General features: G+C 46.8%; 1 protein-coding gene and 1 pseudogene across 2 annotated transcripts; both read left to right on the top strand.

Annotated features, from left to right (window-relative positions):
* Window positions 1-1942: 1942 nt before the first annotated feature.
* Window positions 1943-19483, top strand: LOC135542673 (single-stranded DNA-binding protein 3-like). Of its 2 annotated transcripts, none has more exons than XM_064969795.1 (18): window positions 1943-2216; window positions 8620-8692; window positions 10698-10759; window positions 12702-12786; window positions 15217-15306; window positions 16308-16373; window positions 16740-16799; window positions 16905-16971; window positions 17428-17495; window positions 17570-17631; window positions 17786-17831; window positions 18209-18244; window positions 18348-18399; window positions 18511-18581; window positions 18756-18834; window positions 18934-18962; window positions 19114-19215; window positions 19365-19483. In XM_064969795.1, exons 1-18 carry the CDS (start codon window positions 2161-2163, stop codon window positions 19392-19394), a joined length of 1134 nt encoding a protein of 377 aa, XP_064825867.1. In that variant the 5' UTR covers window positions 1943-2160; the 3' UTR covers window positions 19395-19483. The 2 variants fall into 2 exon arrangements, with proteins under 2 accessions (XP_064825867.1, XP_064825866.1); XM_064969794.1 differs by having other exon boundaries at window positions 1944-2216; window positions 18348-18402.
* A 211-nt stretch (window positions 19484-19694) lies between these two features.
* LOC135542683 (ankyrin repeat domain-containing protein 34B-like) lies at window positions 19695-26139 on the top strand (annotated as a pseudogene).
* The last annotated feature ends 204 nt before the right edge of the window (window positions 26140-26343 follow it).

Here is a 26343-nt window from a genome sequence, read left to right on the forward strand (position 1 = left end):
AGACAAGGGGAGAGGAAAGAAGAGGAGAGAAAAAGAGAGGCAGCGTCATACCGAGGCAGTGGTTGTCTGTGGTTTTCCCCTCAGAGAGTGAAAATAGGGGCGTAGAGAAACCAGGCAGTATGATCTTTAGAGAGATTACATTTCTATAGAGATAGAACGTATTCAGAGAAAACAGAGATTAGAGAGATACAGGAGCAGGTAGACATTTCCCTTAACTCTAAGGCTGTGTTTACACAGGCAGGCCAATTCTGATCTTCTGCCCAATTATTTACAAAAGAGCTCTTCTGATTGCTCAAAAGACCAATTAGTGGAAAAATAATCTGAATTGGGTTGCATGTGTAAACGCAGCCTAGCTGGTCCCAGGTCAAACACTTGTTCAGTCCTGTTAATGGTTATGATTAGAATGTGAGGTCTGGAACCTGATCCTAGATCTGAGGTTAAAGTGCTAACTTCTATTCTGAGAGATTGTAGAACTATCAGGTATCAGGAAGTGTGAGAAGCAAAATAGTTAACCACATTGATTAAATGTGCTACTACTGAAACCACCACACTCCAATACCACAACCTACTAGCTAGGCTGTGGTATTGACACATGGAGAGCCATGTTCCAGTAACCTCCTGCTTTCTTACTACAGCATTGAAACGGGGCCCATGTCTTTCAGCCATCTATAGGAATCCAGTGAGTACTGATCCAGACATCCAACAAACAGCCTAATTGTTGAGTCAAACGGCCTCATTCAATTAGCAATGAAACATGTGAATGTAATATTCTGAGAGGTCCTCTTCTGGAGTGATTGAAAATACAGGTCTGGCTCGAATGAACACAACCTGTTTGGAGTGTGTGTGTGAGATGTGTGTGTGTGCGCGTGTGTACATTAGGGTGAATACCTCTGAATTCCAGGAGTGTAGTTGATTTATAATTACCCTAACGAATCATCCTACCCTATCAGAAATATACACACACACAGGAACACACGCTCACAGTGTGTGTGTTCTGAGAGGTATGTGGGCTCAGACCAATCGATACTGATGCTATGATGAGACAGTGATAGAGTTTGTGGTCTAGAGCTGAGTAGATACAAACACACTCTCCCTCACTCTCTTCCCTATTGGAGCAACACAAGCACGCTGACAGCTCTGCCTAGCTAGACAGTGTTTGTGTGTCCGAGCTCTGCACTCTCTCTTCTCTTTCCCCCTTTTTTTAGACAATGTGTTTGCTTATGTGTGTCCTGTAGAAAACAGTGGAGGTGGCTAACCCCAAGAATGACACATGCATGCAGTCAGTGTGTCCTTCCCACAGATGAGCAACATTTAAGCAGATCACTTCGCTCCTGCACACACACTCACCCAGCCACTGCACCCACACTCACACACATTCTTAAAGGGACAGGACACACACACACATCCCTCAACTTCATATTTGGTATACAAAACACATTTGATTCATTATTCCCTCACACGACACATGGGCTGTGTTTAGACAAGCAGCCAAATTCTGATCTGTTTTTCTCCACTGAATTGGTCCTTTCACCAAACAGATCCGCTCTGAAAAAGATCTGATGGGATTCGTAAAAAGACCAATTAGTGGCAAAATGATCAGAATTTATCTTACTGTGTAGACACAGCCATAGAACTATATCTAAACAGGACACACAGAGCTGTTATATTCCATTCCTGGCCGGAAAACATACCTTACAGAGCACACAGATCCATGTGGGCACAGTAAGGTACTGTTAAAAGAGGTATGTTAGTGCTGTGCTATATCAAAACCCTGCACACACCCATGTGGGTCTCCAGGCACAGGAATGAAGAACACTGACCAGTCTATCATAATTTAGTTTGGCAAATAAACCAAAAGGGATCTATCCCTTTAAGAAGCCCCCACTATTCTATAACAGGGGGAGCGTGGGTAAAACCCTGGAACAGCGACACAAAAAAAAACGATCACCAACAGACGGTTTCAAGCTCCCCGCGACGGCAGCAGCCCCTGTTCGGATCGGCAATGTTGAGGATGGATGTAGCCTGCTAGAAAAAAAGACACCGGGGCACAGTGAGAGAGAGAACACTACTGCTGTGTAGCTATGGAGATCGTAAGTGGTCGCTTTCTTTGACAGGTGTCGGAACCGGACTGAATAAAAAGTATCGAAACCAGCTTCAAGGATGTACGCCAAGGGGAAAGGTGCTGTTGTGCCCTCAGATAACCAAGCAAGAGAAAAGTAAGTGGGAATAGTGCAATGTCACAAACACTAGCTAGAGACACTAATGCTAGGATATCTACTGTTATCTCCAACGCTCACATACACCACCTCGCTTGTTGTCATAGAAAGGGTGCAGAATAGGATACGAAATGCTCTCTTCGTAGTTTTGGTTCTTTGTTTTTCAGGTTGTTTTCTTGCATCGGTGAAGTCTTGTAGCCCTCCCTAACAAGCAATCAGTTATTATGGGTTGATTGCTAGCCTAGCTAACGTTAGCTTACTACTAAGGTATCCATTCCTACTAGTTTCATTCTCACCCGGTACAGCATAATAACTTAATGTATGACATTGGAGATATTAAGCAACATTGGCAAATTCGTTTGTTTTAAAACTGTCTGTGCAATACGTTGCATTTTAGAATTGAGTGGAAAAGAGCATCCCTACCTCTCTGGGTATTGGGAACAATGCATTCGTGAAGATGCTTGTGTGTTTCAGGAAGCCTGGGATTAGTTTATGGTGAAATAACGTAGCTGACTGATAGCTTTTACAAAGTTGAAACCAATGTAACCGGTTTTGTTTCAATGTAACAAAGGAGTGCCCAACGTTCCAAAAAGGAGCTATTCGAACTCACTCTACATTGTATGAATGTGTACCTTCATACGCGAGTTACTGCTAGGTAGGCTAGGAGCTAGCTAGCGGCAAGTATGATAACTTTGTGTCCAAACAGTTTGTTTAGCCCTTATTAAAGAGTAAAATGCGTGTCCTTTTATAAAACTAGGTTTTCTGTCATTTTAAAATTGGCCACTATGCTGAGCATTTAGCAGAATAGTTGAGTTAAACTATAGGCAGTGTGCTAGCTCAGTTAGCGGTAGCTTACCTATCCCTTTGTCTGCTAGCTACGGGAGCCGTTTTGTCCGTGAAGGATGCTGTTCCACTGAACTGGCTGCTAGTACGACAGAAACGTTATCTTATCCACTAGTGCTACTGTGTTGCATTTATGTTTAGTTCCTGAACATGCTTGTCTCAAAATGTGTTATTTGGTTTCTAAAGAGATTTCTTTTATTTTTTTGTGATGACCTGCAGAACCAGATACTCAAAATTATGCACCGTGAACAACACAACTACTAGGCTATTCATACTGATTTATTTGAACTTTACTGACAAGCTGTTGGTGGCTCTTTTTTCCCTGTTTCTTTCCAAATGTCAACAAAGCCAATACCTCATTATTTGTCCATGCTTTTCCTCACACTTCAGTCCATATTTCAATAAACACGGTTCTAAGCCTTGTCCCTTAGATGTGCAAATAAATTGTCAAAACATTTGTCTGCTCCTTATGTCTATGTCGCTGCTGTGCTTGATAATAGTATGTTAATCTCTACAATCTAGCCTAACTGATTTTATGAATCAACCTCAGCACTTGAGCTCTGGGCAGACCATAGCTTTGCTCAGAAGGCAAACTTTTGTTGATTTTCCTCCCCTCTGTCTCTATTATTCTACCTCCCCTCCCTCTCCTCCCCTGTCTCCTCTCCTTTCTTCCCCTCGTCTCCAATGCTCAGTTCTCCCTTCCTCTCTTCCAAGTCCTCATCTCCCTCTTCTGTGTTGAATTATTGAGTGTCTGACTGAAGCGGTTGCTCTGTGCTGTGAGTTGGAGTGGTGTGTGCGGTCGCTCTGAGCTAGAATAATGTGTGTGTTTTTCGGTCTGTGAGAAGGGGGGGAGAGTGTGTGTGTGTGTGTCGGTGGGCTGGCTTATCCGTGTTTAAAGAGGGGTTTTGTCTGCAGCCGCAGGCAGGATGTCAGGTATACTGGTGGCGAACATCAGGGGGGAAGTTTGTGTGAGAGCGAAAGGGACTGAGGGAGGAGTTAGCTGTCCCTTTGCTGACTGAGTAATTGTGCGTGTGTGCAGAGACACTACCTTCCCATCAAAACATCTCCCAGTGTTGCAGCTCAAGAAACTCTTCCTCTCAATGCGTGAGCTTAAATAATGCAGCAGACCAGGTGCACATAGCCCCCCCACCCCGCGCACACACACACAGGCCTCTCATCACACATACACATTTCATCAGTGCCCTTGTGGGGGAGATCAGTAGTTTCTGTTAACCGTAGCCTTCTGTAAACGGTCAGGAGAAGACATGGTGTGTATGTGAGAGAGTAGACCTACACTAACCAAAGTCAGTGGTGTGGTGTAGTGGAGGGTAAAAGCAGTTTACCCCCACCATGCATCCCACTTCTGGCTTGCCTCTGAAGCTAAGCAGAGGCACTCTTTCCTCTGGTCTAAAGAAAAATTCCAATGCCCCAGGGCAGTGATTGGGGACGTTACCCTGTGTAGAGTGCCGTCTTTCGGGTGGGATGTTAAGTGTCCTGACTGTGGCCACTAAAAGATCCCATGGCACGTAGCATGAGAGAAGGGGTGTTAACCCTGGTGTTCTGGCTACATTTCCCCACCTTTTGGGGGAAAAATCATTGAAAGTATAGGCAGTGTGACTTTATTCACCGTGACCGCTGATCAGTTTGCCCGCCTGTTATTTATTATTTTTACCCCTACAGCACTGACAAAGCTTTGTGCTTGTGTGTGTGCAGAGAGACGCACACTAAACCAGCAGTCTCAAAGAGCTAAGTGACTTTCAAATCATTGAGTGCCCTGTGCAGTGGTCACATTGGTCAGGTGTGTGAGAGGGAGGCCTAGCTGACCCAAGACAGACAGTAAACTCTACTACACCACCAGGCAGCCTCAGACAGTTTTGTGTGTGTGTGTGTGTGTGTGTGTGAGAGAGAGAACCACTACCTCTGACATCCTGGCTCATAAATCACAGGCTCACCTGTCTGAAGAGCTGCAACCTCACAATTGCCTCCTGCTCTTAAGAGGATTCATACTCTTCTCTGGCAGTGTGTTTGTCCTGTCTCACCAGTTGTTTTATCTGTGATCACAGGGTGGGAACACCCCTCAGCTATTTATGGTCCTGTGAGACAGCCCTTACGACTCACACATCAGACCTGGGTTCAAATACATGTGTATTTTGTTATTTAAGTACTTATTTTCTGTGTATTTTCAAATAATATGGGCCGACTCAACTACTTCTATTTTATTCACAAGCTGTTGAGGCTCAACTGATGGCAGGCACAACACAAACCTCAGATGATGAAAGGTCTAAGCTACAACATATGCGAATTAAAAATAAAATAAGTTTTTATGAAATTATAAAATAGTTTGACAACCCTGTTTTTGTATGTACTATTTAAAAAAAAATCTAACTCAACTGTTTATCTTTTCCAATGATGAAGACATGGCTGTCTCGTGGTATGTAAAATGGGTCAACATTGAGCACCATAATCTCCTGGATGTTTCGTATTCAGGTGTAAGAAGTCACTTTCTGACCATTTAGGTCATGGTCCAATATGTATATGAATTTATTTAAAAAAATATATATACAAATTTTTAAATTAAAGGGGATCTGGTCAAAAAGTGATTCCATTTAAACGTATTTACCTTATTTTCCAATACATGCCAATACCTTCCAAATGTATTTCCCCACAGCATTCAAATATTCAACTACTTGTCTTTTCAAATAAAAAAAATATCTGAATATTTACTTGAAATGTGAAGGTAATTCAGATATTTGCAATAGTATTTTAACCCAGGTCTGACATACACAGGGCCAGCTATAGCCTATCGGGGGCCCTAAGTGAGATTTTATTGGGGTGGAGGGTCCACCTCGCGGGCAAAACATTCGCATGGACACTTACCCATGTGGTGTAGAAAGTGCTGCAGTTTTAAATACATTTTTCTGCAGTTCTACATATTTTGCGAAGAAACATTTTAGCAATTTTATGAAAAATTTCATGCCATTCTACAAATTTTGCCATGTGGTATAAAACATTTTCTTAGTTACTTTCCTGCAATTCTACCCATTTTGTCATGGGGTGAAATGTTTTAAAGAGGCACTATGCAGAAATTTCTCTTAAAATTCAAATAGTTTGCCTAATTTCCGTCTGACAAAACAAGCAAGTATAGTGTAGAGAATCATTGTACCATCTAAACAGCTGTGAAATTGTTTCCATAAACAAAAGTATTTCACTTTCAGCTGTTTGAAGCTGGTGTACAAAATCAAAAAGTAAAAATGGGAAGCATAGAAATAGCGTGCATAGAATCTGCACACACAGATCTGTAACTCACTTTTCTATGACTTTTGTCAGGTCACCCAAAAAGTAACATATTGTAGCTTTTGAAGCAAATTTACAGCAGTTCTACACTTTGACTTATGCCATGTTAACCCTTTCCCGCCTGAGCAGAATGTTCCACTGGATCATGACCTCGGCGTGCATTAATGAGTAAATTAATACATGATACCTATTTTGAAAGCTCAGGAACTGCCCTTTCAAATGACAATCAGTCAAGAAAGAACACCTATGAAAATGTATGTTATATGGAAATCTATACCCCCCCCCAATAACTGCAATTTACAACCCTTTCTAATGAAGATTGAAAAAAACTTAGCGCATATTGAGTCTCTTGTTTCGTAAGAATTGAAAATCAGAATAGAAATACATTTTTTACTGTGCTTAAATTGTTTTAGTGACCAATGATATTTAACTTTATTTTATATGTAAATGTTCATTGATCGGACACTTATCTGCATAGTATATTCAACACATCTGCACCAAAAAATGACATGATAAGGAGAGTCATAAACAAGTAATGTAAAATTAATAATTCAAGAACTTTATTGAAAGAATAACATTAGGGAGGACATTGTCTCATTCAAACCTGTAAAAAAATATATCTCCATCATAGCCAGAACATTAAATACAACCACCTTTAGAGATATTGTCATCAAAATGTATTTGTAATGACTTAATGGCTTTTACACCTTCAATTTCTTCTGTACATTCATTACACTCATTACACTAGGCCTATCACGTGAGGAATCAGAACGGGAACCATTTAAAAGCCCCACATTATTTTAGTCTTTACATGTCCAAGGCCATGAGAGTTCTGACTCAAACATGTAGGCAGGCTGGTAGGCAGGATATATGGGGAAAGGAAAGGACAACATACAAGGGTGAGGAACATACAGGAGAAAGTCATGGAGGAGCCAAGGTGGGGGCCTCTGGTGGGCAGAGGAGTCAGCTATCTCAGAGTAGCTGTGGTGGACCTGGAGGCTGGTAGGACTAGGAAGCAAGGCCAGTGGGGGGGGGGGGGCCAGAAGGGAAGAGGCAAGGTTGGAAGCGGTCTGGGGAGGGGCGTTGGGAGGCCAGGGAGCAACACTGGGAAGTGTCTTAGACCTGTGGGGGCAGGGGGACATGCATCAAGAATACTGTATTTCCTTAACCTCCCTAAACCAGCCTGATCTGGCCAGCTCACATATTTCACTGCAAGTGAAGTGAAACCAGTGTGAGCACAGTGGTCAATCTGTTTTAATTGACATTTGAGTCATTTAGCAGACACTCTTATCCAGACCGACTTACAGGAGCTGTTAGGGTTAATTGCCTTGCTCAAGGGCATATCAACAGATTATTTTTTCATGTAGTCAGCTCAGGGATTCGAACCAGCAACCTTTTGGTTACTGGCCCAACGCTCTTAACCGCTAGTCTACCTGCCATTTTTTTTTTTTACTAGCCCATATCAGCGACAAACTTAGCTATGTTATTGACAGTACACAGAAAATCTAGCTCACTTGTTTTGCCAGCTAGAAAGAAATGGCCCCAAAAAATTCAGAGACGGAGGGAGTAGCAACTTTCTTTCCTCATCTGATCCACCTGCTGGGTTTCACTTTGAAGCTGTCAAAATATCACTCGATCCACTCTCCTTCCAGTCATCTACCAGGGCACTGAGGCAAATGGAGGATTTGCGCCGTGACCTTTCATTGAAGTCAAAAAAGGTTCCCGCCCATAAATCCCTAATCCAATTCTATCTATTTGTAGTTCATGTTGTCATGTGTAAATGGCAGTTTACAGAAATACATTTAGTGATTGGACGGCAGTGTTATTAAGGCTTTAAACCATTGTTTAACTGTTATTACAAAATTAGAATGCTCCGGATGGAAAGGGTTTCAATGATATCTGAGTGACAAAAACTAACAAAATCAATTGGGGACCCTAGGCACATACCTGGTCGGTATTTTGCCATGATTACTACAAGTTTAGATTGGTAAATAAATCAAAAAAATTGTTAGCTGAAATTGCTGATGCACAACCAAATTTCGAACTTGCACCTTGTGTATTCTACTACTATCGCAACAGTAAGTTGAGACCCTGACTGAGTTCCCAAAAACAACCTAGCGTCCTGGGCCTGGAGCTGGCCCTGCTCACACGGTCAGCCTTGTTGTTCTAGTAGGTTTGTGTAATCCTCATCCAGATCTTTGCTAATGCTAACTCCTATGGATTTTTCTATAATTTTGCTAATGCAATGTCCTGTTCTGTGTTGCAGGTTAGCGCTGTACGTATATGAGTACCTGCTGCATGTAGGAGCACAGAAGTCTGCACAGACCTTCTTGTCAGAGGTACGACGCACACACTTTTCTGTCCTACTTTGCTCCTTCCCAGTAAGGGACTGGAGTGAGACAGTGGGAGAAAGGTATACTGACTGAGATGGAGACTGAGGTAGAGATGTGGACAGGTAGCGGTAGCCTAGAGGGAGACTGAGGTAGAGATGTGGACAGGTAGCGGTAGCCTAGAGGGAGACAGTGGGAGAAAGGTATACTGACTGAGAGGGAGACTGAGGTAGAGATGTGGACAGGTAGCGGTAGCCTAGAGGGAGACTGAGGTAGAGATGTGGACAGGTAGCGGTAGCCTAGAGGGAGACTGAGGTAGAGATGTGGACAGACAGGTAGCGGTAGCCTAGAGGGAGACAGTGGGAGAAAGGTATACTGACTGAGAGGGAGACTGAGGTAGAGATGTGGACAGGTAGCGGTAGCCTAGAGGGAGACAGTGGGAGAAAGGTATACTGACTGAGAGGGAGACTGAGGTAGAGATGTGGACAGGTAGCGGTAGCCTAGAGGGAGACTGAGGTAGAGATGTGGACAGGTAGCGGTAGCCTAGAGGGAGACAGTGGGAGAAAGGTATACTGACTGAGAGGGAGACTGAGGTAGAGATGTGGACAGGTAGCGGTAGCCTAGAGGGAGACAGTGGGAGAAAGGTATACTGACTGAGAGGGAGACTGAGGTAGAGATGTGGACAGGTAGCGGTAGCCTAGAGGGAGGCAGTGGGAGAAAGGTATACTGACTGAGAGGGAGACTGAGGTAGAGATGTGGACAGGTAGCGGTAGCCTAGAGGGAGACTGAGGTAGAGATGTGGACAGGTAGCGGTAGCCTAGAGGGAGACTGAGGTAGAGATGTGGACAGGTAGCGGTAGCCTAGAGGGAGACAGTGGGAGAAAGGTATACTGACTGAGAGGGAGACTGAGGTAGAGATGTGGACAGGTAGCGGTAGCCTAGAGGGAGACTGAGGTAGAGATGTGGACAGGTAGCGGTAGCCTAGAGGGAGACAGTGGGAGAAAGGTATACTGACTGAGAGGGAGACTGAGGTAGAGATGTGGACAGGTAGCGGTAGCCTAGAGGGAGACAGTGGGAGAAAGGTATACTGACTGAGAGGGAGACTGAGGTAGAGATGTGGACAGGTAGCGGTAGCCTAGAGGGAGACTGAGGTAGAGATGTGGACAGGTAGCGGTAGCCTAGAGGGAGACTGAGGTAGAGATGTGGACAGGTAGCGGTAGCCTAGAGGGAGGCAGTGGGAGAAAGGTATACTGACTGAGAGGGAGACTGAGGTAGAGATGTGGACAGGTAGCGGTAGCCTAGAGGGAGACAGTGGGAGAAAGGTATACTGACTGAGAGGGAGACTGAGGTAGAGATGTGGACAGGTAGCGGTAGCCTAGAGGGAGACAGTGGGAGAAAGGTATACTGACTGAGAGGGAGACTGAGGTAGAGATGTGGACAGGTAGCGGTAGCCTAGAGGGAGACTGAGGTAGAGATGTGGACAGGTAGCGGTAGCCTAGAGGGAGGCAGTGGGAGAAAGGTATACTGACTGAGGTAGAGATGTGGACAGGTAGCGGTAGCCTAGAGGGAGACCACGAGAGGGAAGGACGGTGCTGACGAAGAGTTAGAACGAGGTTTAACTATCTCAGAGGGCATTGACTGAGAGGTAGGGAAAGGAGGCGAGCGAGAGAGAGAGCGTGGTCGAGAAAGAGGGACAGCATCGACTTGCTGAGACAGGCTGATTATGTGTTCTTAACCTCTAGGCCAGGGGTGTCAAACTCATTCCACGGAGGGCCGAGTGTCTAAGGGTTTTTGGTTTTTCCTTTCAATTAAGACCTAGACAACCAGGTGAGGGGAGTTCTTCACTAATCAGTGACCTTAATTCATTATTCGAGTACAAAGGAGGCGTGAGAACCCGCAGACTCTCAGCCCTCAGTAGAATGAGTTTCACATGTACTCTAGACACACACCCACCCTGACAGTCTCCTCCCCTGCTGAGTTTAGAACTAGACAGCATGTTGCTTTCTCTCTTTCAGATACGATGGGAAAAGAATATTACGTTAGGGGAGCCTCCTGGATTCCTGCACTCGTGGTGGTGGTGAGTATCTCAGCCCCTTGCATCTTCTTGTGTTCACACGTTTCTCTATTCCATTAGAATATCATTTACATTCAGATGCATGCAGTTGAAGTCAGAAGTTTACATACACTTCGGTTGGAGTCATTAAAACTCCTTTTTCAACCACTCCACAAATGTCTTGTTTATAACAAACTATAGTTTTGGCAAGTCAGTTAGGACATCTACTTTGTGCACGAAACAAGTAATTTTTCCAACAATTGTTTACAGACAAGATTATTTCACTTATAATTCACTGTATCACAATTCCAGTGGGTCAGAAGTTTACATACACTATGTTGACTGTGCCTTTAAACAGCTTGGAAAGTCCAGAAAATGATGTAATGGCGTTAGAAACTTCTGATAAGCTAATTGACATTATTTGAGTCAATTGGAGGTGTACCTGTGGATGTATTTCAAGGCCTATCTTCAAACTCAGTGCCTCTGCTTGCCATCATGGGAAAATCAAGAGGAATCAGCCAAGACCTCAGAAAAACAATTGTAGACCTCCACAAGTCTGGTTCATCTTTGGGAGCAATTTCCAAACACCTGAGGTACCACGTTCATCTGTACAAACAATAGTACGCAAGTATAAACACCATGGGACCACGCAGCCGTCATAGTGCTTAGGAAAGAGACACGTTCTGTCTCCTAGAGATGAACGTACTTTTGTGCGAAAAGTGCAAATCAATCCCAGAACAACAGCAAAGGTGAAGATGCTGGAGGAAATTGGTACAAAAGTAAATATCCACAGTAAAATGAGTCCTACATTGACACAACCTGAAAGGCCGCTCAGCAGGGAAGAAGCCACTGCTCCAAAACCGCCACAAAAAAGCCAGACTACGGTTTGCAACTGCACATGGGGACAAAGATCGCACTTTTTGGAGAAATGTCGTCTGGTCCGATGAAACAAAAATAGAACTGTTTGGCCATATGACCATAGATCTGTTTGAAGGAAAAAGGGGAGGCTTACAAGCCAAAGAACACCATCCCAACCGTGAAGCACGGGGGTGGCAGCATCATGTTGTGGGGGTGTTTGTTGCAGGAGTTACTGGTGCACTACACAAAATAAATGGCGTCATGAGGAAGGAAAATTATGTGGATATATTGAAGCAACATCTCAAGACATCAGTCAGGAAGTTGAAGCTTGGTGTTAAATGGGTCTTCCAAATGGACAATGACCCCAAGCATATTTCCAAAGTTGTGACAAAATGGCTTGGAGTGGCCATCACAAAGCCTTGACCTCAATCCTATAGAACATTTGTGGGCAGAACTGAAAAAGTGTGTGCGAGCAAGGAGGCCTACAAACCTGACTCTTTTACACCAGCCCTGTCAGGAGGAATGGGCCAACATTCACTCAACTTATTGTGGGGCGCTTGTGGAAGGCTACCTGAAACGTTTGACCCAAGTTAAACAATTTAAGGCAATGCTACCAAATACTAATTGAGTATATGTAAACCTCTGACCCACTGGGAATGTGATGAAAGAAATAAAAGCTGAAATAAATTATTCTCTCTCCTATTATTCTGACATTTCACATTCTTAAAATAAAGTGGTGTTCCTAACTGACCTTTTTTACTAGGATTAAATGTCAGGAATTGTGAAAAATGTAGTTTAAATGTATTTGGCTAGGGTGCATGTAAACTTCCGAATTCAACTGTACGTGTGAGTGAGTGCACATGTCAGTGTGATAGATGGCAAGTGAGAGTAGGATGGTGAATAACTGATGTACTGTATATAGATGTCGGTGGAACGCAGATGTAGGCTAATTTAGCTGGGGGGGCAATGAATCTTTCCCCCACGGTCCTTCATGCATTTCCATGGCAATTCAATTGCTTTGGTGGCGTTCGATTGAACACTTTACCGCCTCTATTGGCTCATCAGGTGCTCCCTGACATGAACCCTCTTCCTCTGTTTCCCGTTGCAGTGTATTCTGGGATTTGTATTGCGCTGCGCCGGACAGACGGGAGAACTGCGAACACTCCAGTGAGGCCAAGGCCTTCCATGATTACGTGAGTGACAGGCCCAAGTGTGTGTTTGTGTGTGTCTTCGTCCCGCCTCTTCCCTTGGCGTGTGTGTTTGTGTGTGTCGCTATCGTCAGTGTGTGGAGATAATGGAATAGAGGTCTTAATCCAGTCCTGGCATTCTGTCTGTGTCTATATCCATGTCTGGCATTCTGTCTGTGTCTATATCCATGTCTGGCATTCTGTCTGTGTCCATATCCATGTCTGGCATTCTGTCTGTGTCCATGTCTGTGTCCATGTCTGGCATTCTGGCAGGGGGCTCAGATATGCTGTTTTCTAAGTTCATAGATTTTTTTTCCTCTTCCACTCTTTGGAGGGGAGGGGGGCTGGATAGATCAATTCCACTCAGTATCGGTGAGCCACATCATCACCCAATCAAATCATCAGTTTTTTGATTTGTGGATTAATTATTCATGGTGGTGGATTCCTATAGGCTGAGCCAGACATTAACCTTCCCCTGTGGTGCTTCCTGTCACTGTGTGTGTGTGTGTTGACATGTGTTTCTGGTTTTGTGGGTGATAGTCAACCATGTAGCTGTATTGATGTACAGTTTTGTCATTGATATTTAGGATTTCATCAAGCATGATGCCAGTAGCCTGGTTAGTGGTATTTCTATACGAACCTTGCCCTCTGGTATGATAGGTGGAGTTCTCACCATATTGCCTAGGGTGACTAGGTCCTGGTTAGAGGTTGTTACGGAAAACTCGTCACTCTCTCTCTCTCCCCTACCTCTCTCTCTCTCTGAGAGGGGGATGCTAGAGGGACAGGGAGCAAAGGACTCGTCTCCATAGCAACAGCTTCGACTAACTACTGCAAGAGATGAGAGAGGGAGAAGGAGTGAGCAAAGGAAGTGAGAGCAACGGGGAAGAACTGAGGAAGGGGAGGTTAGGGCCGTGGGAGGGATGGAGGGGAGGTTAGGAGGGAGGGGAGGTTAGGGCCGTGGGGGGGGGGGGGGTTAGGGCCGTGGGGGGGGGGGAGGAGGTTAGGGCCGTGGGAGGGGGGAGGAGGTTAGGGCCGTGGGAGGGGGTTAGGGCCGTGGGAGGGGGAGGGGGGAGGAGGTTAGGGCCGTGGGAGGGAGGGGGGGGGGGAGGAGGTTAGGGCCGTGGGGGGAGGTTAGGGCAGAGGGAGGGGAGGCTAGCCCCGTGGGAGGGAGGGAGTGAGGGGAGGTTCGGGCCGTGGGAGGGAGGGAGGGGGAGGTTCGGGCCGTGGGAGGGAGGGGTGAGATGAGGGCCAAGGGAGGGAGGGGGGAGATGAGGGCCGGGGGAGGGAGGGGGAGGTTCGGGCCGTGGGAGGGAGGGAGGGGAGGTTAGGGCCGAGGGAGGGGAGGTTAGGGCCGAGGGAGGGGAGGTTGGGAGGGAGGAGGGGGGGAGGTTAGGGCCGAGGGGGGAGGTTAGGGCCGAGGGAGGGGGAGGCTAGCCCCGTGGGAGGGAGGGAGTGAGGGGAGGTTCGGGCCGTGGGAGGGGGTTGGGGCTGAGGGAGGGGAGGTTAGGGCAGAGGGAGGGGAGGCTAGCCCCGTGGGAGGGAGGGAGTGAGGGGAGGTTCGGGCCGTGGGAGGGAGGGAGGGGGGGAGGTTCGGGCCGTGGGAGGGAGGGGTGAGATGAGGGCCAAGGGAGGGAGGGGGAGGGAGGGGAGGTTCGGGCCGTGGGAGGGAGGGAGGGAGGGAGGGAGGGGAGGTTAGGGCCGAGGGAGGGGAAGTTAGGGCCGAGGGAGGGGAGGCTAGCCCCGTGGGAGGGAGGGAGGGAGTGAGGGGAGGTTCGGGCCGTGGGAGGGAGGGAGGGGGAGGTTCGGGCCGTGGGAGGGAGGGGGAGATGAGGGCCAAGGGAGGGAGGGGGAGATGAGGGCCAAGGGAGGGAGGGGGAGGGAGGGGAGGGGGCCGTGGGAGGGAGGGGGGGAGATTAGGGCCGAGGGAGGGGAGGTTAGGGCCGAGGGAGGGGAGGCTAGCCCCGTGGGAGGGAGGGAGTGAGGGGAGGTTCGGGCCGAGGGAGGGGGAGGTTCGGGCCGTGGGAGGGAGGGGGAGGTTCGGGCCGTGGGAGGGAGGGGGGAGGTTCGGGCCGTGGGAGGGAGGGGGAGGTTCGGGCCGTGGGAGGGAGGGGGAGATGAGGGCCAAGGGAGGGAGGGGGAGATGAGGGCCAAGGGAGGGAGGGGGAGATGAGGGCCAAGGGAGGGAGGGGGGGAGATGAGGGCCAAGGGAGGGAGGGGGGGAGATGAGGGCCGAGGGAGGGAGGGGAGGTGAGGGCTGTGGGAGGGGAGAGGGTGAGGAGTACAGATGTTAGGGGAGGTAGAGGGGTTTAAGGGAAATGAGCCGGATGGAAGAGAAGGAGCGAGATTGAGGGAGACCCAATGCATCTATTAGTGTGTGTGATTGTGTGCTTCATCTTTTAACGCGTGTGTGTGTGTGTGTGTGTGTGTGTGTTGCAGAGTGCGGCAGCAGCCCCCAGTCCTGTGATGGGGAATATGCCTCCTAATGATGGTATGCCAGGAGGACCCATGCCGCCTGGATTCTTCCAGGTAATACACCTCTTCATCCCTCTCCTGCTACCTCCCTCGTCCCCCCACTTTACGCATAGTTAAACTCCCTCTTGTCATCCCTCTCTCCAGTCCTCCAAGCATCTACACCATCCATTACTTTATTCCATCTCTTCCTACATCTCCTCACACTTTTTCACCTCCCTCTCTTTCTCTCCACCTCCAGTGATCCCACACTCCTCTTCTCTCGCTCTATATATATATCACACACACACGGCCAGACAGTGTGATGGACAGCACTGGCATTTGGCAGCAGCGACGATAAGGTGGAACAGAGAGAGGGGGAGAGAGAGGGGCCTCAATGTGTTTGTTTCTGTGGCTACCACTTCATTGTTTGTCTAGAGAGCGAGAGAGAGTGGAAGAGAACTAGAGGGAGCTGGAATGAAATAATGGAAGGGAGGAAGTAGGTGAGAGTGGGAGATGGCAAGAGTAGTGAGAGAGCGAGAAAAGAGAGGAGAGGCACGGAAGTGCTATTTATAACACAAGTGAGGGAGGAGGGTGTGTGTGCCTGTGTTGTCCTTTTTGTACAAGTGGCCTTATCATTAGCAAGAGCTGTTTGCTGCAAATATGCCTGTGTTGCTATTATCGTGTGTGTGTTTTGGTGTTTTGTTCGCCAATAATTATTTTTTTAAATAGAAGATGCACACAACTCACAAAACAAACCTGAAGTCATACATGCAGTCTCTGCAGTTCGTCAGTCTAGTTGCATGTCCTGATGTTGAACAGTGTGGGATGGACGGCGACCAACCATGCTGTAGGCTCCTTTGATCCACTCGTTCTGAGCTGTGCGTTTTAGCTGTGTCAACATTGCCCTCTAGTGGTGAAGACACCCTCACCGTGGATTAGGAAAAACGGCCTCCTCTCCCCCTCAGTGTTCTGATTGGCTTCTGCCTAGCTTCTCTGCCACATCCCATCCCTTGCTCTTGAAGGTGTAATTGTGTTAGCTCCTCCCCCTCTCTGATGTCACTCTTCCCATCTCTCAGGGTCCGCCAGGCTCCCAGCAGTCTCCTCACGCACAGCCCCCCCACGGCATGGGACCACATGGACAGGTAACACACACACACACAGAGAGAGAGAGAGATTAATAATTGACTCTCTCCTCTGGAGCTGTTCTGGGGGGAGGGAGCTTTAGCCTCCACACAGACACACTCCACCAACACCTCGTCAATAAAACAAGAGGAGCCACTGTGGACCTACACACTGAGCATGTGCACAGGACAGACAAAACCCACACACTGATCTACATGTAAGGCTAAGGGAGGAGAGCAAATCCTCTGTAAAATACCTTGTTGTTTTAGTTTTCTGTGTTCTCACCCCCCCTTCCTCCTCATCCTCCATTCACACTCTGTCCATCATCTGTCTGCTCTGCTCCTTTTCAGTCAGAATGACAAACTCTCTCTCTCGGTCTCTCTCAGCCTTTCATGTCGCCACGGTTTCCAGGTGGACCCCGCCCCTCACTCCGAATGCCAAATCAGGTATGGACCACACACTCACCTATACAGCTGAACCTTTACTTTCAGGTAGGTGCTGGTGGTCCATACTCACGATCGCCCTTTCTCTCGTCCATCTGTTTCCCTCAGCCTCCCGGAGGAATCCCTGGTTCTCAGCCTCTCCTGCCAAACAGCATGGACCCCACCAGACCACAAGGTGTGTGTGTGTGTGTGTGTGTGTGTACACATTATTCATGCTTGTGTTTTTATGGAAGCTTGCAGTTTTTCCAAGTGTCGTTCCTCTCTGAGAATGCCGGTGCCCCCAGGACCTTACAGATCTAGGGGTCATCTGGGTGGAAGATGGGATAGTGTGGGTTTCGGTGTGTGTTTTGGCTTGAGATTACAGGTTCAAATTAAGAGATTACCATTTAACCTAACAGGGGTCCCAGTTAATGAGATTAGAGGAGAGTTTAGTCTGTTGCCTGCCATAAACCCTGCCTTCCAGGTTCAGACTGGCCATATGTGGATTAGCTGTGGAGGTGACCGTTTCATTGGATAAAAGCGTTTGCTAAGTGAATCGAATTATCCATTAGACCATCACATAGTATCTTTATGTTAACTACCAGTGTGTGTTGGTGTTAAGACTGTGTTCTTGTCATCTTTTCTCCTATAGGACATCCTAATATGGGCGGGCCAATGAGAATGAACGCTCCACGAGGAATGGGGCCCATGGGTCCACAGGTAAGTGCGTGCGCACGCATACACACACACACACTCTATAGTTTTGACACTGTGTATCTCTTCTCTCTATGTAGAACTACGGGGGTATGAGACCCCCTCCTAACTCCATGGGTGGTCCTATGCCTGGGATGAACATGTAAGTGTTCCCTCCATAGGGAGAAATACAGTCTATCCCATAGCACCAGCTTCATGGTTGAATATCGAAGGCCCCGACATCATGAATGTTGAACTGTTGTTTTCTTGGTTTATGGCAGTGTTTCCTATACTTACACTTTCTCTCTGTCTCTCAGGGGACCTGGTGGTAGAGGGCCGTGGCCTGGTCCCAATGCTAACTCAGTAAGTTGTTTCCTCCTCGCTCAGTTTAATCTATGACATTCATTAAAAGGATTGTTATTATTTTAACATGTTGCCTGAAAAGGTACTATACTGACCTCATGTTGCCTGAAAAGGTACTCTACTGACCTCATGTTGCCTGAAAAGGTACTCTACTGACCTCATGTTGCCTGAAAAGGTACTCTACTGACCTCATGTTGCCTGAAAAGGTACTCTACTGACCTCATGTTGCCTGAAAAGGTACTCTACTGACCTCATGTTGCCTGAAAAGGTACTCTACTGACCTCATGTTGCTGGAGGAAAGAACTACTGGTTAGTTGAGTCTCTCCTGGCGGTAACTATGAACCCCTTAACCTCTAGTTTCCCTTTTCTCATCACAGATACAATACTCCTCCTCATCTCCCGGCCACTATGTGGTGAGTAGCCAACCGTTAGTGGTTTCAATAACTTGTCAGTTATAAAAGGGTTCCTTAACTGTGGAAATGGGAAATTGTGTGACCTTTTTGAACTGTTTCCCAGGGTCCTCCAGGAGGAGGGGGGCCGCCCGGAACTCCCATCATGCCCAGCCCAGGTGGTGCGTCCCTTAAATAAGCCCCCCCCCCCCAGCACCAGTACTATATTTAGACACTGTGTTGCCTCTCTCTGTGGACTAATGTTATGCTATTGTGTTCGTCTCCCCCAGACTCCAACAACTCCAGTGAAAACATATACACTATGATGAACCCTATAGGACCAGGAGGAAACAGACCCAACGTGAGTCACATTACACACCGTATTCCACCGCGTGATGTCACGCAGCGTGACACCACGATACAGTATGACACAGTATGACTTTATCCCCCTGCTGATTAGATGGGGCAATAAAACCAGTCTGAAGTTCCAGTTTCACTGAGACATCTTTATGGTGTGTGTGTGTGTGTCTTCCAGTTCCCTATGGGCCCAGGGCCTGATGGACCGATGGGAGCTATGGGTGCCATGGAACCTCACCACATGAATGGCTCACTCGGTGGGTGACAGGGTTATGAACACCTGTTATAATGCAGTCGTAAGGGTGACATAATGTTCAGTACATGGATTTAACTGTTTTGAATCTCATCTCTCTCAGGCTCTGGGGACATGGACGGGTTGCCAAAGGTGAATATAAATCCCCTTTTCTACAACATTTGACTTGAATCTCTCAAACCGACAGGGTTTACAGTCAAAGGGACATGTCTTGGTGCTGCTGGGCAAATAACTTGTGGTGCGACATTTGTAGAGTTCTCTTACTCTCTATCTATCTATCCAGAACTCTCCTAACAACATGGGGGGTATGAGCAACCCTCCCGGGACGCCGCGGGACGATGGAGAGATGGGTGGAAACTTCCTCAACCCATTCCAAAGTGAAAGTGTGAGTACTGCTGGCCGATGACCCCTGACCCTTGTACCTTGACCCCACAAGAACCAGGGTGGGTGACCTGGTATGTAATGTTGTAGTGTTTACATTTTTCACTCATGTCTACCCCCCCCCCCCTCCCCCTTCCCTTTTTCTCTTCACAGTATTCACCCAACATGACGATGAGTGTGTAATTTTAATTTCTTTATTTTTGTATTTTCTTTTGGTTATTTTGTTTTTGTACCTTTCCACCTGGATTTTTTCCAACCCCTCACCTTGGATCGGACTCATTCTGCCTTTCCCACCTCACCTCACCCCCACTGGAACTCTCGCCGCTACCCAGGCTTCTAGGACAGCCCTGGGGCATGCTGGTCCTCTCGTGAAGGCGGAGCTTCCCGACGCTGTCTGTGGCATAGACAGGAAACAGAGACACAGGAAGTCCCTACTCTCTAACCCCGCCCCCTGCCTCTCTGACTTCTTATCAGGCTCTGGACAATGAGAGAGGGGATGATGGAGAGACTGGATAACATGGACACCCTTCAGGACACAGCATGGTAGGGTTCTGTCAGTAGCTGTCTGGAAGCTCGACAAACATTACATTTGCATTCGCTTTTATTTTGATGTTTTTATTTGTTTCTAATGGATACAGTGGCGGAACAGGATCTCGAATGATCCCCTTTTCCCTATGTAGTGCACTACTTTAGAGGAATAGGGTGTCATTTGAGACCTAGACATGGAAGTGTTGTCCACCCCCCCACCCCCGTTCACTCTGTGTATACATTTAAACAACACAAGTGTTGTGATGTTTTCCATTACTCTGTATGTAATGTATTATTGCTATTCTTTTATAATATTTTATTGTTCTGATTAATAATATTGTTATGATGATTCTGGTTATTTTAAAATGTAGGATTTAATTTCTGGAGTTTGTTGTTGAAAACACCACACACACACACACACACACACACACAGTGATGACCTCTTCGTTAGTAACTTCACAGGATGGTGAACCTTCGCTAGTCTCCTTAAGGAAAATCCCACAGGATATACACAATCTACTGCCCCCTCTTTGCCCAGTCAGAGGGCAGCATCTTGGTCCATCATGGTACTTTAAATTGTAATTCCCATAGTAATGTCCCTCTCCATCCCCCTGAGAAGGTGTTTTTCTCTGTAGTAGACTAAGTGACCCTGAACATGCAGATGATGCACAGTTGTATTTATTTGTTTAATTTTTCATTGAGACAGACTTATTGTCAACCTGTTCTGTCTGCACACTCCGGAATCACTCTGCACCAATCAGCATCCATCTGCTAGAGGAAGACATCTTGGAAGTGTCTGGTTTTTGTTTTGATTGTATGTTTTACCCAGAGGGCAGTTCTGACCTTCTGTGAAATTATTCTGATTGGATGCTTGAAGGACTCTTGTAACAGAGCTGAGCCAATCAGTAGGCGGTTTGGCAGTTGCCATGGTAACTGCCTGTCAAGATCCCCAAAAGGACAACATTTGTCCTTACACACACAACCAACCAGTCGGCCTACCTACGCCACCCCCCTTCCCAACCACCGCTCTCTCCTTTTGTGACGTCTCCATCTCTTTTGGTTTGTTGTAAATACTGTAAAGGGAATTTTGATATCATGACATGTTTTGATATTTCTGTCACAACCAATGACTGATGAGAAACGAGTTTATTCAGACCAACTGGGTATGAAAAGAGACGGTGTGTGTTTTTACAGTACCTCACTGTTTATCTCTGACACAACTAGGGCCAGGAGCAACCCTCTATATTGGATCATTACTTAGGGAGCTACAACTAACGTTGGAGTCCTGAGTATTTCCTGGTCAGGTCAAGCTGTTAGGGAAATCTCCTGTCCCTAGTAACGATAGATGAAAAGAAAATAAGGTTTTCTATTAAGGATTTGTTTTCTGTATTTGAATTGAGAAAGGATGTAAAAACGCAGGTTCTTAATGATATTCTTAATGATATTCTTAATGATATTCTTCTGGTGTATTTTGAGATACTGCTGTAAAGGTTCACCTCTGAACCATATTCACTAAGGGCAAATCTGAAATGCACCCAATTCCCTATATATAGTGCCCTACTGAAGCCAAAAATACTGCACTACATAGGGAATAGGGTGCCATTTAGGATGTGCCCTAGTTGGCACCAGTGCAAAGTGTTTCTGTTTGTTGTTGGAAGAGGATAATTCTAGGAGAACAAACCGTGAAACTGTTTCTGTTTCTAAAATGTGAGATATATTTACTTACCATAACTAGGGCTATGACTTTTTATGTGCCCTTGTCAGTGGAGGCTGCTGAGGGGAGGATGGCTCATAATGTCTGGAATGTAGCGTGGAACCACGTTTGGTCTGTCTGATAACATCTCGCTGATTCTGCTCCAGCCATTACCACAAGCCTGCCGTCCCCAATTAAGGTGTCCCACCGACCTCCTGTGGTCCTTGTCTTTTCATGTGCTCAGGAAAAACTCATGGCCCTACTCATGACCTTCATTTGACCTTTCTGCTCTGCCCATACCGATCGAGGACTCATCTTTATATCTGTGACAGCATGGGCAGTGCCACTGCGGCTACAACCCATAAGAATCCCCATCCAGTTGCCTACTTTAATATGGTGGAAGCCCTCAATGGCGCTGCCCATGCTAACACAGCATTTTGGCCACTATAGGCCTCTATCATTCTCTATGGCTCTACCTTTTTCAAGTTGTGTTCCCTGACCATGTGACCTGTTCAGGCAAACCTCCTGGGCCTAGTTCTTCCCTTCTGATCATGAGGTGTCAAACTCTGCACCGGTGCAAACGCCTCTCCTGTATGTAAAATCAACGTTGTCACATTGTTGGTCATTTCTGTGTTTCTATGGTGATGTATAATACTGTTTCATTCTGGGAGGGTTGAAAGGAGGAGGGGACGGAGGGTAAGTAAACATGTTTCTGTTCCTTGGGGTGTATCCAACTCGATAGTCTAAAGGAGAGTCTTCTCTCCTTTCACCTGCACTGATGTGAAAGAAGAGATGACGTGAGGAGAGGAAACCACGTTGGACTGAGATGCAGACCATGTTTTTCTCTGGTGACAAAGCAGTATTGATGATGAGGCAGTCTGTTTCCCGGTGCCAGTATTTCAGAACATTTAGTCCATTACAATGATCCTGTGTTTTTAAATTCTGTTAACCCCTTTTGGATTGGGTGCCTCGTTGATTTGAAGATCCAACTGAAAGAGAAATCTGACCTATCTCTTGCAGTGCTGTGTATATAAATGATCCCATTTGGTTGGAATATTACTGTATTCAGGTTCTTTTCAAAAGCAGGGGGACCATAATCTAAGGGGACAACACGGTATCATGCCAATCTGGATGAAACATTGTGAGGAACTGCCTCCTGGGTTTGCTTTGTATTTCCTGATAGGCTAGTTTCCGCTCCTAAATGTCTAGTGTAGTAATAAAAACGTTTCCTATTTGTACGTTTTATGTTGTAATAACGTTTCTTTAGAGACTGATTAAAAAGTTGATTATTGAGAAAAGGTGGGAAGTCTTGCATCAATAAATGTCTTTTGTTTTAGGTTTTTCATCGAGTCATCAGTTTTTTTTCCTGTGTCCCTCTCGTTGTAGATACATCAAAATAAATCTACTTTACTGCTTTTGCCAAGACATTTAGTTCTTTCAACATATTTTATTAGAGGCTTCTGCTTCCATGACCTCAATTAGTTTGCTCTCTCTCGCACTGCTGACAATGAAGGCAAAGGAAGTGTGTGTGTGCGTTTCCAGGCCTATCCAAAGGCAGAACAGCCAGTAAAGTCATTACCAGAGTGCTTCAAAACATTCCTCCATATCCACACGTCTTTTTTCACAAGTCTGTGCTCTGACAAGATGGCGCCGACAGACAGGGCAGCTCTGCTTCTCGCTCCTAAGCAACTTTGCAGTATTTTGTGTGACAAGAATTTTGCTACACCCGCAATAACATCTGCTAAATATGTTTATGTGACCAATAAAATTTGATTTCGAGTGCCGTTTCTGCACACACACCCCTCTGGGCTGTTTGAACTCAGGCGGTGGTCTGCCAGATGAAGGCCGTTCAAAGCTAACTTCTATCAGTCCTTCCTAGAGCCTTTTGTAGTGTGGAGACTCGGCAACAGGTGACATTTGGATCTGAAAACCATTGACAACTTTGAACACCCATGCCTGCACTTCACCTGAGACAGGACCCACGCTCCTCGTACAGGAGAGAGGTAGAACGGAGCGAAGAGGATGTGTATCAGTGTCCAGTCGGCTGAAGTTGTCTTGCCAATATGTGATGTGTGGATCTCCACTTGGTCTGGAGTGAAAACTTAACAATCAACCCAGGACCTCAGACAACCCAGGTACGTTTAGATGCTAACTCACTATTTGACTTTCGCCTGTCTGACTGCCTCTCTCTATTTCTTACTATCTCTCGCTACCTTTTCCTCTCCTCCAGACCATGTCGGTCCCCCAGGACCTCCTGCCAGACGGCAGTCCCCTGATTGGAGCAGCGAGGCTGGGTAAGCTTCGCCTCGTTAGGCTGCTCCTGGAGGGGGTTGCCCAGGTCGACGAGGGAAACCCAGGAGGAGAGACTCCTTTCCTGGCAACCTGTAAAGCCCCGAGAGGGGAACCCACTGGACCTGGAACCCTGAAACTGCTCAGATACCTACGAGACAACCAGGTCTGTGTCTGCTTTTAAAGGAGAGCTCTGTAGGTTTAATTTTCCCTTGTGGGATTCTATCCTACTCTATTCTAAACAGGTGGGTCCTAAAGCCCACTGTGTGTGTGTGTGCCTACCTACATCCTAACCCCATCCTATCTTTCCCCACCCAGGCAGACCCTAATGCCCAGGACCGGTCAGGCCGTATAGCTCTGATGTGTTCCTGTATGGAGAGGGCTGGAGCTCAGCTAGCCTCTACTCTCCTCTCAGCTGGAGCTGACCCCAGTATGGAGGACTACTCTGGAGCTCAGCTAGCCTCTACTCTCCTCTCAGCTGGAGCTGACCCCAGTATGGAGGACTACTCTGGAGCTCAGCTAGCCTCTACTCTCCTCTCAGCTGGAGCTGACCCCAGTATGGAGGACTACTCTGGAGCTCAGCTAGCCTCTACTCTCCTCTCAGCTGGAGCTGACCCCAGTATGGAGGACTACTCTGGAGCTCAGCTAGCCTCTACTCTCCTCTCAGCTGGACCAGAAGTCCCCACAAGAATAATAAACAAACAAAAAATTGACCAAATGGAGACATTTTGTTGGTCCCCACAAGGTCAAATGCTTGGGTTATGTTAGGTTAAGGTTCAAATTAGGTTTTGGGTTAGATTTTTGGGTTAAGGTTAGGGAAAATAGTATTTTGAATGGGGGTGAATTGTGTCCCCCCAAAAGGTTACTTATACAAGACCGTGTGTGTGGTGAAATGATTATAACTGACCATTACATACCCCAGGTGCTACTGGACGCATGCCGCGCCAAAGGCCGTTTCATCATCATTACTACGGAGATGGGTGTGAGTGGAGGACCGGCGACGAGGCGCTACCTGAACGTTCTGCCGTCTCCCGATGCATCACCTGTCACCCTCTGACATAATCATCAAGACGGGTTCACCCAACTCACTTGAGGGAGAGAATGTGTTCAATTTCAGAGGATCAGGTTAGAGGGAGGGAGGGAGGGAAGGGGTTAAACATCTCAGGAACCTGTCTCATCCTTTCTTATCTCATCCCAGGTAAGAGGGGGAGTGGCAGCAGCAGCAGATTCTCCCCATGTGAGCTGAGTCCAGTGGGCCAGTCCTGTATCCCCCCTCCCAGACAGCGACAGTGGTCTGAACCATGGCTAGCTATTCACAATCTGTCTTGATTTAACAAGGTCTACCAAGAGGAAAGGAAGGTAGAGGAAGGAGGAAAGGGAGAAAAAGGTTCTCTTCATCACGACTTTAAGAAGGAAAGGAGGGAGAAGGCCGAGGAAGAGGTGGGAGATGATAAGGAGAGTCGATCTGTCCATCTCTACCATAAGGAGATCTCTTCCGGGGCCTCTTGTTCTCTCCTCTTTCCCACAGAGGAGCACCTTTCCCAGGCAGCCCAGAGCAGACTGTCCCCTGAGAGGAGGCTAGCCCCTGGAGGTTCCACCTTGGATTTATACAGAGAACACCCCAGTACTCAAACTGCTTTACATTATAGAGGGGGGATCTAATCTCATCGGATGCGACCCAATGACCCGGAAGTGCTCTGTGGACAGACTTCCTCCCTGCTCTTCCTCTTGCTGGCAGGGGGCTCATAGGAACACCCTCCCATCCTTGACTCCAGTTCCACCCCTTCTTCATCTGCCTCCCCTATCATGTTATGAGTCTCACCCTCAGGTCCCGCCCCTTGTCTACCTGTTGTAGGTATGGGGTGACGGACGCAGCTTGCCCTCCCCCTCTTTCTCCCACTCCCCCCTCTCTCTTCCCTTTAAAGCAATATTTAGACCAGGCTTTCTGCCTCCTCTACCTCCTCTTCCATTCCTGCTCTCCTTCTCTCCATCTCCTCCTCATCCTCTTCTGTTCCCCCTTTCCCTCCCTCCAGTGAGAGGTCACCTCGACGTCACTCTATCCAGCTGGAGCCACTGAGAGGAGAAGAGGAGGAATAGAGGAAGAACAGAGGAGACGAGGGAGAGGAGGAAAGGAGGATTGGGAGTGAGACACTGTGTTAGCTGTTGTGGTGTGATAAGTGTAGTTACTTGTAATAACCTCTAGAGCATGCTGGACACTTATTTAGTGCTTGCTGACCTGAATGTGTGGATTAACATCAACAGTCTAAAGCAGTAATCTCCAATCCAAAGAATTAGTTGAAATCATTTGTTTATTAGATATTTCCTATTTATACTTTATGGATAATAAAACCCTCCTTTATTCAGTTGTGTTGTAGCTTTTCCCCCACTCCCACACTGAAAGTTGTCACTGAACTTTAGTCTGTCTTATTTTATGTCTGTCTTATTTTATGATAGTTAAATGTGACTATCATATTCCCCTCTAGCAAATGATAGAGGGGAATATGATAGAGGGAATATGATAGACTAATGTGATAGAGGGTAATATGATATATAAGGAATATAATAGAGGATCATTTAATATTTAAGGAATATGAGAGAGGAATTTGTTAGAGGGGAATATAA

Source organism: Oncorhynchus masou, chromosome 6 (assembly GCF_036934945.1).
Source record: "Oncorhynchus masou masou isolate Uvic2021 chromosome 6, UVic_Omas_1.1, whole genome shotgun sequence".
NCBI lineage: Eukaryota > Metazoa > Chordata > Actinopteri > Salmoniformes > Salmonidae > Oncorhynchus > Oncorhynchus masou.

Coding starts and splice junctions, on each gene's coding strand:
- LOC135542673 (XM_064969794.1), top strand. CDS start 2,161: ATGTACGCCAAGGGGAAAGGTGCTGTTGTGCCCTCAGATAACCAAGCA. Junction 10,760..12,701: donor TTCCTGCACTCGTGGTGGTG/GTGAGTATCTCA, acceptor TTCCCGTTGCAG/TGTATTCTGGGATTTGTATT. Junction 18,835..18,933: donor CCACATGAATGGCTCACTCG/GTGGGTGACAGG, acceptor CATCTCTCTCAG/GCTCTGGGGACATGGACGGG.